Source organism: Chlorocebus sabaeus, chromosome X (assembly GCF_047675955.1).
Source record: "Chlorocebus sabaeus isolate Y175 chromosome X, mChlSab1.0.hap1, whole genome shotgun sequence".
Taxonomy (NCBI): domain Eukaryota; kingdom Metazoa; phylum Chordata; class Mammalia; order Primates; family Cercopithecidae; genus Chlorocebus; species Chlorocebus sabaeus.
The window spans coordinates 150,180,655-150,196,088 of record NC_132933.1 but is presented as its reverse complement, the minus strand read 5'-3'; the positions used below and the strand labels follow the sequence as shown (position 1 = coordinate 150,196,088).

Sequence of the window (15,434 nt, the reverse complement as noted above, 5' to 3'; positions counted from 1 at the left end):
CACAAAAGAGTTGACACTTGTTTTCCCAGCTGCAACTTTGACTGACTAAAATGTCTTGTCTCTTTAGAGAAAGAAGACAAGAAACCCACTGCAACCCCCAAGAAGCCCAGTGCTGGTGAGAAGGACGTGTTCCTAGAATGCAAAGACAAAGAACAAATCATTTTCTCTCACAGCAGGACGGGACTTAGGCAACTAGAAAGAAGAGAGAAGTGATTGGAGTGCTCCGGGTGGAGTCTGGTTAATGCTGGAAATGTGTTAGGATGTGGACATTGCATCTGGTGATTCCAGGGAGAGAATGGTTGCTGATGTGAAATGTTTTGGGGTCATTGGGACAACATCTCCGGGTGCTTTTATTCTAAGGATCTGAGTTACTCTGTCTTTAGATTTTCTCCCCCCGCCCCCTTTTTTTTCTTTTTTTGAGATGGCGTCTCATTCTTTCATTCTTGTCTCCCAGGCTGGAGTGCAGTAGTGTGATCTTGGCTCACTGCAACCTCTGTCTCCCGGGTTCGAGTGATTCTCCTGCCTCAGCTGCCTCAGTAGCTGGGACTGCAGGCACCAGCCACCACACCTGGCTAATTGTTGTATTTTTAGTCAAGATGAGGTTTCACTATGTTGGCCAGGCTGGTCTCGAACTCCTGACTTCAGGCAATTGGCCTCCCAAAGTGCTGGGATTATAGGCGTGAGCCACCACACCTGGCCTTTGTCTTTAGATTTCCACTTCCTGGGAGAGAAAGCATTTGGTGCTGAGACCTCCCCCACCTCATCTCTCAACTTGTGGGCACACACCTCATTTGTTCTCAATGCTGTTCTTTCAAACAAAAGTCAGAAACAAGGGCCACATGATGGAATTGCCCAAGGGTCAACCCCACTGGTGGATAAACAGAGTAAAAATGATGCCCAAACTTACGGCATCACTGTCTTGTCTTAGCACTTCTGAGTTTTCTAATATAAAACATTAATAGCTCCACTTCATTATTGGACTTCCTGTCTAGAGTGTCAGCTCATGAGCAAAGGGACCCCGTGTCCCCAGATCCTTGAACTATGCAATCGTGCAGACAGCACCCAATGAGTAGGTGTTGAACGTCTGGATTTGTACTATTACAGTCTCCTTGAGGAAGGGACTGGAAATTCCCATACGTGACTCAGGATGGCTCAGTATGTGCTGTTGGGTGGATGCCAGCAACCATTCCTCCATCTTAGTTGGGTATTCAAAATCATTCTTCCTACTAGAAGACAAGATCTGAGGCCATGGTGAATTGTCACGTCCATTGCAGAGCACATGTGGGTTGCCAGAGCCGCATTTGAGACACCCTCTAGCCTAAATCTGATCACAGTCATCTGTCCTCTTCTCTTAGGGTCTGCCTTTCCAAAGTTGTTAGGGACCTGGGAGGAGAGGGTGATGGGATGGGGAGTCAACAGGAGAAAATCATGTGCAGGCGGAATTAGAATTTCACCTTGGTCCAGGCAACACAATTCATTTATAAATTACTTTATTTCTGTCTCTCTCTCCCCTGCCCCTCCTCTGAGAGCTTCTCTCCTAGCTCTTTGTCTCTCTGTGTCTCTTTTTGTTTTTTACTCTTTTAGTCGGAGAGAATAGTGATGTAAAAATGGTCAGGAATTCACTTAAGATCCTGGTCAAGCTGATATTCAGAAAAGTATTCAGGAATGTGGGGCTGTGGTGTTTTTTCGATCTGTTCACGATCATTCCTTCCTTGTTTCTCTCTGAAATTTGGTATTAACTGCTTTTTTCCCTCTTTTAGGGGATGACTTTGACTTAGGAGATGCTGTTGTTGATGGAGGAAATGGTGAGTATTATCCGTTAATCTCTTCTGCTGCTGGCCTGCTTATTATCACCCAATTATGATCATTTCAGAGAGAATTCTCCCATTTAAATTATAAAGGGGCCAGCTTTCACAGTGGAAACCTAGGGAAGAGGTATGTTGGTTTGTTCTTGCTGTTGTCATTGGGTTTTTCTTTACAACCAGCACATGTGCTTTTATTTTAAAACTGTTACAGCCTTTGGAAGGACATGAGACACGTGTGCCTACCCTGGCCAGGGCTGGCCTCACAAGCATGTGACCTGTGCAGTGGCATGGGACCCCATGGCATGTTGGTTTGACATGGGCACCATACTGGTTTCCTGTTCTGGTGTCGCCGTCTTCGAATACTTAACAGAATTTGAAAAATGGGTCCCACCTTTTTATTTTGGCCCCAGAAATTCTGCAGCTGGTGTGGATACCCGCTTTAATTTTTATTGAACATACTTGAAATTCAGAACCGTGGCTCAAAGTTGATGGGAGGAAATTGGCAGGAGACTGTGTGTATGGGTATCCCCACCAGGACAAAGGCCAAGGTCCAATTTCTGTGGAGGGAACCGTCTATGTAAACGGATGTTTCATTTTCTTTACTGCAAGGCACTGATAATTGCAACTCTCATCTTTCACAAACAGACGACCCACCACCACCGAACCCACCCAAGCCGAAGCCAAATCCAAACCCCAACCAGGCTGGTTCCTCTGGTAAGAGTCTCTGACCCTGTGGGCTGTCTCCATGTTGTTCAGAATTCAGTGATATTTATGTCAGCTGAGAGGAGGTGATTTCAGATGAGTGTGTGCTTACTGTTGACTGCCTGTGCAGTGTAATGCCTGTGTTCATGGAGTGGAAAATGTACCTTTCAAAAATAGATATTCAGCTTAGATTTTATTTTTAGTTTGCTTTTTTTTTTTTTTCTTTTTTGAGACAGAGTCTTGCTCTGTCACCCAGGCTGGAGTGCAGTGGTGCCATCTTGGCTCACTGCAGCCTCTACCTACTGGGTTCAAGTGATTCTCCTGCATCAACCTCCTGAGTAGCTGGAATTACAGGCACACACTGCCATGCCCAGCTAATTTTTGTATGTTTAGTAGAGTCAGGGTTTTGCTGTGTTGGCCAGGCTGGTCTTGAACTCCTGACCTCAAGTGATCCGCCCACCTTGGCCTCCCGAAAGTGCTGGGATTACAGATATGAGCCACTGTGCCTGGCCTAGTTTGCTACTTTTACTTCCAAGTTCCATCTTATGGAACTTCTAAAAAATTGAATACAAGAATTTAAATATAGACTTAATAAAGAGAAAAGTATTGGCATACACATTCCTTATGGAGAAGCTAGTGTTTTTAGAAGCTAGTATTTTTAGAAGCAAAAAAAAAAATCTTTTTGCCCTTAAATATTTAAGAAAAAAAAATATTTTCTGACATATTACAGCATTTTCAGTGTAATTTGAATAGCACCAGTTTTTTTTTTTTTTTTTTTTTTTTTTTTTTTTTTTTTTTTGAGACGGAGTCTTGCTCTGTCGCCCAGGCTGGAGTGCAGTGGCCGGATCTCAGCTCACTGCAAGCTCCGCCTCCCGGGTTCACGCCATTCTCCTGCCTCAGCCTCCCGAGTAGCGGGGACTACAGGCGCCCGCCACCTCGCCCGGCTAGTTTTTTGTGTTTTTAGTAGAGACGGGGTTTCACCGTGTTAGCCAGGATGGTCTCGATCTCCTGACCTCGTGATCCGCCCGTCTCGGCCTCCCAAAGTGCTGGGATTACAGGCTTGAGCCACCGCGCCCGGCCAGCACCAGTTTTTTTTTTAGCTGAATGATTGTTGAAAGTTTATATGCTTAGGGTTTTTTGTTTACATATTTAATTTTTAACACAGAAATATATTAATGATGTCCACATCTTGTTGACATTTTGATGGCGATTAGTGCTAGTATTTTATGTATCTTTTTTTTTTGAGACAGGGTCTCACTGTGTTGTCCAGGCTAGAGTACAGTGGCATGATCATGTTAAACATAGGAGCATACCACAGCCTCCAACTCCTGGGCTAGAGAGATTCCCCTGCCTCAGTCTTTCAAGTAGCTGGGGCTACAGGCACACAGCACCGTGACCAGTTAGTTTTTTCATTTTTTGTAGTGATGGGGTCTCAGTATGTTGCCCAGGCTGGTCTGAAACTCCTGGCCTCAAGCAATCCTCTTGCCTCAGCGTCCCAAATCTCTTGAGATTATAGGCACGAGCCACCTCACCCAGCCTATATATTAATCTAAATGAAATAAATTTTAAGCAAAGTTCCAAGTCTTTTGTTTATACTGCATTGTAACACTACTTTTTGCTTACTGATATTCCATGAACATTTTTTCATGTCACATAATCATTTCTATCGTATGACTTTTACTAATAATCATGTACTATTACATACTACATATATAATTATATACTTCCTTTAATTCTGAAAATGTTGTGTTTCTTCTGGCATTTTAGAATTATGAATTAACAAAGCAAATCTGAGTCAACTCCATGCACTATTTTTATTCCTTCGAAGAAATTTCTAGCATTCAAGTTGTTTAGATCAATGTGTATGAGTACTTGTATAGCTTTTGACCTGGTTTTTAATTTGCTGCAGAATTTTAGCAATTTATTTTGATGCCAGGGGTGTGTGCAAATGTCCCTGTCTTCACACCATCTCCAATATTAGTTATCACCTAGGAAACCTTTGCAAATAGTGTGAAATATTCTGTCAACTTTCTCCTGGTTTCATGACTTTACTTCTAAAATTAAAAAAAAACAACCTGCATCCATTGGTCGTGGGTACTTCTTATTTTGTGTATTGTATGCTTTGCCTTTTATTCTTATATTCTGATATGACATTATTGATTTATAAACCTTCATTTATTTACAGACATTCAATATTGCCAGCATGCAATATTATGCTCACGTTTTTCCACTTTATTTATGATTTTTTGTTTTGTTTTGTTTTGAGACTGAGTTTAGCTCTTGTTGCCCAGGCTGGAGTGCAGTGGTGCCATCTTGGCTCACTGCAACCTCCACCTCCAGGGTTCAAGTGATTCTCCTGCCTCATCCTCCCAAGTAGCTGGGATTACATGTGCCTGTCACCACACCCAGCTAATTTTTATATTCTTAGTAGAGATGGGATTTCACTATGTTGATGAACAGGCTGGTTTTCCTGAGTTTTTCCTTTATTCTAAGACATGAAAACCCTTGGAGGAGTTCCAGGTTGACAGATGATGCTGTATTTTCTTTCCTAGGTAGCTTCTCAGATGCTGACCTTGCAGATGGCGTTTCAGGTGGAGAAGGTACAGTTACCTTGTTTTCTGTCTCTTTTCTCTCTCCATCCCATGATGCCCACCTGCTCTGCAGAATCACTACAGGGTCTAAACTCTCAGCCCTCTGTGAACTCACAGTGAAATGTTCAGTCATTTCTGTGGGAACTGCCCGTTTGCTGAGGCTTCAAGGATGTGGGAAGTAAAGGCCGCCCCATAGAGGATCGGTCCTGGGAGAAGAGTTCAGGGCCCAGGCAGCTGCCCCACTTTTCTGAGGGACAGGGCCTGTTGAATGGGCCCTTCTCACCACCTCCTCACCCATCCATTCACCTGTGTATTCTTGCGAATAGCTAGTGTTGTTTCAGCTTCGTTTTATTGGGCTGTTTTCTGTAATTTAAGGAACGTGAATATTAAAGCCCTAAGAATAAAGAGATAATGCCTGGGAGTACAGGTTCTCAGAGTACCCCTCGAGTGTAACAGGCAGCACCCCAGCTCTGTAGCTGGGTAACATGCACTCCCATAGAGTGTAACAGGCAGCATCCCAGCTATACAGCTGTGTAACATGCACCCCCACAGAGTGTAATAGGCAGGACTCAAGCTCTGTAGCTGGGTAACATGTATCCCCGTAGAGTGTAAGAAGCAGGACCCCAGCCTCTTCACAGTCCTGGCTGTGAATTTTTCCTTGATCCCAAATCTTCCAGGTACAGATTGTCAGCAGACGTTGCTTTTGTGTTGCAGGAAAAGGAGGCGGTGATGGTGGAGGAAGCCACAGGAAAGAAGGGGAGGAGGGTAGGTGCACCTGGCTTCTGCCGTTTTTCTTCTTGTCTCTCCCATGTGATGTTGAGAAGGGGAAGCAGAATGTCTGAGAGCTGGCAGACTACACTGGCATCGGCCTCCTGAAGCTACTGGCAGGAGACACGGGTGTTCTGTGCCCAGTGCTCCCAAGTGGTATAGCCACAGAGGTCCCCCCAGCAAACCAGCCCTGTTCCAGGTGCCCACGTGACCCAGATTTTACATTTGGTCACCTGCCCATGATGCTCTGGCTGGCGATCTGATCCCTACATCATGCTTAGCCTTGTCCTTGTGTTTACTAAAGCTCCTACACTCACCCTAACGATCAGAAGCTTGTGACGTGGCATCCTCGGTTGCACTTGGCCCTTGAGAACGTCAGTGACCAAGTGGGAGGTGGGAATGTGGATTGCTTCCACCCTGGCTGTAACAGGCATTATGTTCTCCATGAAAGTGCTGGTGATGTATCTCCTGTCTCCTTTTTCATAACCTTTTCCCTTAGATGGGACAAGAAAATAACAACAGAAAGAATTCCTTTTAAAACTGTAAAGAAAAAAAAAAATGAGGTAAGAGAAAGAGAAAGTAGGGAGGAAGGAAGAAGGGAAGGAAAGAAGGAAGGAGGGATGGAGAGAGAGAAGGAAGGAAGGAGGAAAGAAGGAAAGAAGGAAGGAAGAGAGGGAAGGGAGGAAGGAAGGGAGGAGGAAGGGAGGGTGGGAGGAAGGGAGGAAGGAAAAGAAAGAGGAAGGGAGGGAGGGAGGAGGGAGGGAGGAAGGAAGGACAAGAAAGACGGAGGGAGGGAAAAGAGGAAGGGAGGAGGAAGAAGAAGGGAGGGAGGGAGGGAAGGGAAAGAGGGGAGGGAGGGGGGGAAAGAAGGAAAGCAGGAGAAGGGAGGAGGAAAGGAAGGAAGGAATGAAGGAGAAGGGAGGAAAGGAAGGAAGGAGAGAGGGAAACAGAAGAAAAGAAGGAAAAGAAGGAAAGAGGGAAGGAGAGAGGAGAGACAGAAGAGAGGGAGGGCGAGGACAATAGCTTCGTATTTTAGTGTCTCACATCTCTCAAATTCTCATGGACTTTGCTTCTAGCAAAATGCCTGGTTTTAAGCAGCTTCTTTGGCAGAAGAGGTACTAACTTGGCCAAAGATTTTAATACCTGTTTGCCATTTTAATCGCTGATAAAATGTGAATTCTTAAAATGTTTGCGGAAAAAGAAAAGTGGGTAGTCTACCCTTGTTTTAGGTAGTTATTATTTTTATGGATACAGTTCTTGAATTCTAGGCTTTCTTTGAAGAGGTAGTAATCTGTCTGTAGCCCTCACCTGGGACTGCAAGGTCATTTAAAAAAAAATAGCTAAGAAAAGCCATGTCTGGCATGTTTATGGCAGGCCGTCGCTCTTGGCCTTCTGGAGAGTTCGTGTTTACTATGCCACTTCATCAGGGAGGGGTAGCTAAGCTGGAAAAGTCTTTCCATGACATGACTGTGTCTTGCACATATTAAAGACTGGCCGAGTGAACACACCACCCACAGACCATGTTTGGAGCCAGTGTTTTTGCTGAAAGTCAGACAATTCTCCTTCCCCGTCATGGAGGGCAGAGAAGATTCTATCTGGAGAAGGGTCCTCTAAAGCTCACATCTGGCATTTGGAATTAAGAATCTCTTCATTGGCTGGGTGCCATGGCTCACACCTGTCATCCCAGCACTTTCATGGCTCACACCTGTCATCCCAGCACTTTGGGAGGCTAAGGCGGGAGGATTGCTTGAGACCAAGAGTTCAAAATCAGCCTGGCCAACATGGTGAAACCCCTTCTCTACAAAAAATACAAAAATTAGGCCAGGTGTGGTGGCTCACGCCTGTAATCCCAGCACTTCAGGAGGCCAAGGTGGGTGGATCACTTGAGGTCAGGAGTCTGAGACCAGCCTGGTTAACATGGTGAAACCCCATCTCTACAAAAAATACAAAAATTAGCAGGGCATGTAGCATGCACCTATAGTCCCAGCTACTCGAGAGGCACAAGAATTGCTTGAACCCGGGAGGCAGAGGCTGCAGTGAACTGAAATCGTGCCACTGCACTCCAGCCTGGGTGACAAAGTAAGACTGCATTTCAAAAAAAAAAAAAAAAAATTAGCCAGTGGTGGTGGCACGTATCTGTAATCCCAGCTACTTGGGAGGCTGAGGCAGGAGACTAGCTGGAACCCGGGACGCAGAGGTTGCAGTGAGCTGAGACTGCACCATTGCACTCCAGCCTGGGCAACACAGCAAGACTCTGTCTCCCAAAAACAAAAAAGAATTATTGCTGGAATGACATTTTTTAAAAAATAGGCTGGGTGTGGTGGCTCATGCATGTAATCCCAGCATTTTGGGAGGCCCAGGCAGGCAGGTTGCTTTAGGCTGGGAGTTCGAAATCAGACTGGGCAACATAGCAAGACCCCAATTCTATAAAACCACAGTAATTAACCAGACATGGTGGTGCACACCTGTAGTCCCAGCTACTTGGAAGGCTGAAGTGGGAGGATCTCACAAGCCCAGGAAGATTGCGGTGAGCTATGATTGCATCATTGCACTGCAGCCTGTTTGACAGAGTAAGAACCCATCTCAAAATAATAAACAATAATAATAAATAATTAAATAGATATGGATTTAAAATATTTGCATTGAAACCCAAAGCTGTTTTCAGGGTGTGAAAAAGGAATATTCTAACGATACAGAACGCTATGGCAAAGCACCAAGCATTGCAGGTCTTTGCTTCTTCATCTTCTGCCCCTACCTGGGCTCTTTCCTCCAGGTTTGATGTCCAGCTCTCTCTTTCTTTTTTGTTTTGTTTTGTTTTGAGATGGTGAATTGCTCTGTCACCCAGGCTAGAGTGCGGTGGCACGATCTCGGCTCACTGCAACCTCCGCCTCCCGGGTTCAAGCGATTCTCCAGACTCAGCCTCCCGAGCAGCTGGGATTAGAGGCGCACGCCCCTACTCCCAGCTTTGTATTTTTCGTAGAGACAGGTTTTACCATGTTGACCAGGCTGGTCTCGAACTCCTGACCTCAGGCGATCCACCCATCCACCCGCCTTGGCCTCCCAAAGTGCTGGGATTACAGGTGTGAGCCATTGCGCCCAGACCCAGCTCTCTCTTTCCGTAGGTCTTTGTCTGTCTTTGTCTCTGCCTTGGTTCTGCTGAGCTTCTTCCTGTACCTCGCTGGCCCCTCTTCATGTCTCTTTTCTCCCTGCTCCACTCCCTCTACGGTCCGACCAGGTCTGCCCAGCACGACTGGCGATGGGAGACTGTGCCTTGCTTTGCCTTCCTGTGTACCATTCTCGGCGTGCTCCCTTTGCAAATCGGTCAGCTCGGGTGACTGAGATGTTCTGAGGATCTTGGTGCTCTCAGACTGACTGTCTCTGCCAGCCACTGCTCCCTGGGATCTTCTCTGCACCGTGCGTGTCTCAGTCATGATGCTGTGTGCTTCCTCCTGCAGCGGACGCCCCAGGTGTGATCCCCGGGATTGTGGGGGCCGTCGTGGTCGCCGTGGCCGGAGCCATCTCTAGCTTTATTGCTTACCAGAAAAAGAAGCTGTGCTTCAAAGAAAACGGTAAGGCTCGCTCCGCCAGTGCCGCTGCTTCATGCCTTGCTGATTGGAAAACTGCTTTCTTTAAAAGGCAGAGACCAAACTCGGGCTGGCACCAAACAGGTGCATGATGACTGGTGGTTCGTGAAACCACTAAAACTTTGGAATCAGACCTTCTGGCTTTGATTCCAGGGCTGTTCTGCCTTGTGTTTCGTTGTGTGAAAGGTTACAAGTTCCTCACTGCTGCAGTGCTTGGGTTTTTTACGTCCACAAAGTGGGAAATGGTTGGTACATACGCCGAGGAATGGTTGCGGGGGCTAGAGACAGTCCTGCAGGAAAGCCTCCACAAGTTCCCCTGCAGAGAGCGAACGTGGAAGACACTTAGCTCTGATGATTCCTGCCTTGTTATTTACAATCAATGTCATCATTAGGAGGAGAGCCGTGATGAGTGGCCTGTCACGGTCCTTTCTTCACCCAGGAGAGTTAAGTTAAAACCCAGCACAAGGCCGGACACAGTGGCTCATAGCTGTAATCCCAGCAATTTGGGAGGCCGAGATGGGTGGATCATGAAGTCAGGAGATCGAGACCATCCTGGCTAACATGGTGAAACCCCATCTCTATTAAAAATACAAAAAATTAGCCGGGTGTGGTAGTGGGCGCCTGTAGTCCCAGCTACTCGGGAGGCTGAGGCAGGAGAATGGCATGAACCCAGGAGGCAGAGCTTGCAGTGAGCCGAGATTGCACCACTGCGCTCCAGCCTGGGTGACAGAGCGAGACTCCGTCTCAAAAAACAAAACAAAACAAAAACCAGCACTCCCTTTCTGTTACTACTGAAAACCCACAAGCACCTAGGACCTGGGAAGTTTCTTGGGTCGGGACTAAAATTTACGGGGGAATTAGGAGGAGCACGTACTCACCATTGCAGTCCTCCTAGGCCAGTCAGCAGGCTCTTTGGGATCTCGTATTCAAAAGTCCCTAAATCATTTAGGATCCACCATGAAGTTGGGAAGTAAACCCTGCTATTTGGAACACAGCTAACGTGCATGCATCACTGGGCAGTTATATTTAGCTCTGGCCTCCCTCTTGCATGACCAAGCAGTGTGGTTTGCAGGGATCTCATCGACCGGGAACAGCTACTCTTATTTTTTATCTTTTTTCTTGAGGCAGAGTTTTGCTTTGTTGCCCAGGCTGGAGTGCAGTGGCGCCATGTCGGCTCACTGCGTCCTCCAGCCCCCCAGGTTCAAGCGATTCTCCTGCCTCAGCCTCCTGAATAGCTGGGATTATAGGCGCCCGCCACCACGCCTGGCTAATTTTTGTATTTTTAGTAGAGACTGGGTCTCACCATGTTGGCCGGGCTGGTCTCCAACTCCGGACCTCAAGTGATCTACCCGCCTCAGCCTTCCAAAGTGCTGGGATTACAGGTGTGAGGCACCACACCCGGCCAACAACTACGGTTTTATGGAGGAGCCCCTGGGGTCCTTCACGCCTCTGGGTGTCTGAACGTCTCACCCTACTTAGATCTTAAGTCCTGACTCATTCTTGGTCACTGATGTCATCCACCCAAAGCACTGCTTCCTGAAGATTTTAGGGAGATTCCTAGAACATTTGAATAGATGCTGGTATGGACAAAGGTAGACCGTAGGGTTGGAGTTTCCCCGCAATCTTCCATCATTCCAGCATTTGACCTCCACAGCCGTTATTTAGAGTGTAAAATGGAGAGTCCTAAACAGCTTTCAGGTCTCAAGACTTTAAACGAGCTGCTGGTGTTTATATCGCCATTCTTGCTGTGGGGTTTTGGGCAGTGTGTGGAAGACAGTTGCCTCCTACCTGGTGGGTGGACTAGTGGGAATGGTGTTTGTTTGTTTGTTTGTTTGTTTATTTGTTGAGATGAAGTCTCAGTCCGTCACCCAGGCTGGAATGCAATGGCTCCATCTCGGCTCACTGCAACCTCCACCTCCCGGGTTCTCCCACCTCAGCCTCCCAAGTAGCTGGGATTACAGGTGCACACCACCACGCACGGCTAATTTTTGTTTTTTTAGTAGAGATGGAGTTTCATTATGTTGGTCAGGCTGGTCTCGAACTCCTGACCTTGGGTGATCTGCCCACCATGACCTCCCAAAGTGCTGGGATTGCAGGCATAAGCCACCGTGCCCAGCTGCTGTTTGGCTGATTGAATGGCAGTGTTGAGCGAGGCCCAAATGGACAGATTACCACCTTCAAGGAGATGCCTATGAGACCTACAATTAGAACCACGTTGGAAAAAAGCAAACAGCAAAACATTCTTCTCCCCTCTTGCTGCTTCTAGAAGTAGCAGAGAGGTTAAAACAGTAGGGACACAATGGAAGGGAATTTGTGTTTCCTTTTCAATGACATTTCTTTTTCTTTTCTGAAACTGTTCAACTCACAGTGTAATATTCAACCAGGAGGTAAGGAAGGCTTGTTTGCTAGGACAGGATGTGTAATATTCTAGATGTTTTATTTCAAACTCTCGTTTTTTTTTTTGTTTGTTTGTTTGTTTGTTTTGAGACGGAGTGTCGCTCTGTCACCCCGAGTGGAATGCAGTGGTGCAATCTCGGCTCACTGCAACCTCTGCCTCCTGGGTTCAAGCAATTCTCCTGCCTCAGCCTCCCAAGTAGCTGGAATTACAGGTGTGCATCACCACACCCGGCTAATTTTTATGTTTTTAGTAGAGACGGGGTTTCACCATGTTGAACACACTGGTCTCGAACTCCTGACCTCAGGTGATCCCTCCATCTTGGCCTCCCAAAGTGCTGGGATTATAGGCGTGAGTCAAAGCACCTGGCCTCTAGCTCTTTTTTAGAATCCCAGATAATTGTTGAACACTTTCGCATTAAACTACAAAATCTCTGACTGATGATTCTCTGAAAATCTTTGGGTCAACCCAAATTGGATTCATGAGTTGCAAAGGATGTTTATTACCTTGTGTATGCGGTGTTAGGAACTTTTGGGATCTTGTAATGCTATTTCATATTCACCTCCTGTATTAGTCTGTTTTCACACTGCTATGAAGAACTGCCTAAGACTGGGTAATTCATGAAGGAAAGAGGTTTAATTGATTCACAGTTCAGCATGGGCGGGGAGGCCTCAGGAAACTTACAATCATGGCAGAAGGGGACGCAATGCACCATCCCATTATCATGAGAACAGCATGGGGGAACCTCCGCCATGATTCAGTGACCCCCACCTGGTCTCTCTCTTGACACGTGGGGATTATGGGAATTACAATTCAAGATGAGATGTGGGTGGAGACACAGAGCCTCACCATGTCACATCCCAAGACACACAAACTTGGGAAGGCACCCAGGAGGGTTAATAGGCTTGATTTGGTCAAAAATTTGGAAATAGAGTTGGGAAAAGGAAAAACAATATTTCCTCTGCCTTATCCGCGCCCCCAGCCCTGGGTCTTGGTCTCGGGTGGGAGCATTATCTTCATTTATTGCAGGAGGTGGGGCAGGCATGAACAATGAAAGATCTCACTGAGTAGAAACAATTTTCCTAGATTTTTCAAGAACAAAAGCAAATGTGTCCCGGCCTGGTGGCCCATACCTGTAATCCCAGCACTTTGGGAGTCTGAGGAAAGAGGATCGCGTGAGCCCAGGAGTTCAAGATCAGCTTGGGCAACATAACAAAACCTCATCTCTACAAAAAATGTAAAAAATTAGCTGGGCGTGCTTGCGTATGCCTGTGGTCCCAACTACTCTGGAGGCTGAGGCCTGAGGATTGCTTGAGCCCAGGAATTGGAAGCTGCAGTAAGCCATGATTGCACCACTGCACTCCAGCCTGGACGACAGATAGAGACCCTGTCTCTAGATATAAAAATAAAAATTAATTTTTTTTTTTTTTTTTTGAGACGGAGTCTCTCTGTGTCACCCAGGCTGGAGTGCAGTGGCGCGATCTCGGCTCACTGCAGCCTCTGCCTCCCAGGTTCAAGGGATTCTCCTGCCTCCACCTCCCAAGCACCTGGGACTACAGGCGCGTGCCACCACGCCCAGCTAATTTTTCATATTTTTAGTAGAGACAGGGTTTCACCGTGTTAGCCAGGATGATCTTGATCTCCTGACCTCATGATCTGCCCGCCTCGGCCTCCCAAAGTGCTGGAATTATAGGCGTGAGCCACTTCGTCCGGCCCCCAAAATAATTTTTTTTAAAAAAGCATCCTTTCTGAAGAATTGACTCAGGGGAGTCCAAGATTCACTTTATACTACTGAGATGCTAGGGTAATTTTCTTCTAATATTTTCCATAAGTCTTTTATTCTGATGCCAAATTAACAGAAGGTCCAACTTTCAATTCCTGGTTTGCTTTCTAGTTGTCCAGGGATTGATTTTCTTGGCCTTTTGTAAATGCACAAATCAAAGGACCAAAAAGAAAATAAATAAAGCATAATAAGAGAAGCAAGAGATGGTGAAACCCCATCTTTACTAAAAATACAAAAATTAGCTGTGCCTGGTTGTAGGTGTCTATAATCCCAGCTACCTGGGAGGCTGAGGCAGTGAATTGCTTGAACCTGGGAGGCGAAGGTTGCCGTGAGCCAAGATTGTGCCACTGTACTCCAGCCTGGACAATAGAGCGAGACTCTGTCTCAAAAAAAAAAAAAAAAGAAAAAAAAGAAAACGAAAACAAGGCTCTATTCTATAAATACCAAGACGCTGCCTCAAAAGAGGACTTTTCCAACTGCGTCCACTCACATCTTGGTTTTTATACCTGAATTATAAAATGAGTTTAATGTTTATCTCAGTGACACAGTTTTATTAGTAGACATGGAATTGCAATGTTGGATCAAGGTATCCGGAAGACGAAAGAAGTCAGAGCCCTCAGCCTCTGTGGCAGGATTTTGCTTTATGGGTTTGATTTCTGGGATGGTGATTTTGAGATCTTGCAATCCCATAGGTTTATGGGAGCTTGGAGATTTCATAAGAAGGATGTGAGTATAGCATGCCCTGGTCCTTCAAGAAACCATGGGCCAGGTGCGGTGGCTCATGCCTGTAATCCCAGCACTTTGGGAAGCTGACGCAGGCGGATCACCTGAGGTCAGGAGTTTGAGGCCATCCTGACCAACATGGTGAAACCTCGGCTTTACTAAAAATACAAAAATTAGCCAGGCATGGTGGCACACACATGTAATCCCAGGTACTTGGGAGACTGAGGCAGGAGAATCGCTTGAACCCGGGAGGCGGAGGTTGCAGTGAGCCAAGATCAAGCCATTGCATTCCAGCCTGGGGACAAGAGCGAGACTTTATCTCCGAAAAAGAAAGAAAAGAAACCATGCCCAGTTTTGGGGATACCGTTACAGACTCATTTTCCAGGACTGTGTCATTGCATTGAAATTTGCAGTGTTTGTTAAATTTGCATTAAAATTAGTCCCAGGCAAGTGGGTAGACATAGGTGAGTCTTCCGCATCTTTCCAACAAGGAGATGCCATCATCAAATCCCATAGCTTGATATAGATTTATCGAGAAGCTTTGCAGTGTTAGGTTTTGGGGCTCACGGATTAGAAACTCCTTGTGGAATCAGACGGCTCTGTCTGTTATATGTTGGTGCAAAACTAACTGCGGGTTATGGCATTAAAAGTAATAGCAACATAGCAAGGCCTCGTGTCTACAAAAAATGTAAAAAAAATTAGCTGAGTGTGGTGGCTCTCAGCTAATCTTTTACCTTTTTTTTTTTTTGTGGAGACACAGTCTTGCTATGTTGCCATTACTTATAATGGCAAAAACCACAATTACTTTTGCACCAGCCTCCCTTCTTCCCTTCCTACAGATTTGAGTTTGTGGTGCTTGGGCTTCCCCTGGTTTTTGTCCACATGATATGAAGGGGCCTGTTTAAGCTGCTTCTCTCATGCACTCGGGGTCTGTGACTTCGCATCTGGGTGTGTTGGCTTCATGGAGGACCTGGCTCAGACCACTAACCCCACGGAGCCTGACCGCTTCTCACCAAGCCCAGCTTCCGTGGTTGGCATGGGGTGTTAAGGACGCTGTCCTTTGGGTGTGGTGGCTGGTCCTAA

General features: G+C 46.3%; 1 protein-coding gene across 4 annotated transcripts in view; it reads left to right on the top strand.

Annotated features, from left to right (window-relative positions):
• LOC119623714 (CD99 antigen) overlaps positions 1–15,434 on the top strand; it is a 49,692-nt gene that overhangs the window by 24,689 nt on the left and 9,569 nt on the right. For all 4 annotated transcript variants that reach the window (XR_012092092.1, XM_073013900.1, XM_073013902.1 and 1 more), the window contains exons 3-8: positions 68–115; positions 1,761–1,805; positions 2,451–2,519; positions 5,060–5,107; positions 5,813–5,863; positions 9,322–9,435. Coding sequence is in view for 3 of the 4 variants with exons in the window: in XM_073013900.1 (XP_072870001.1) it covers positions 68–115; positions 1,761–1,805; positions 2,451–2,519; positions 5,060–5,107; positions 5,813–5,863; positions 9,322–9,435 (375 nt within the window). In the remaining variant the exon portion in view is untranslated. The remainder of the gene's footprint in view (positions 1–67; positions 116–1,760; positions 1,806–2,450; positions 2,520–5,059; positions 5,108–5,812; positions 5,864–9,321; positions 9,436–15,434) is intronic.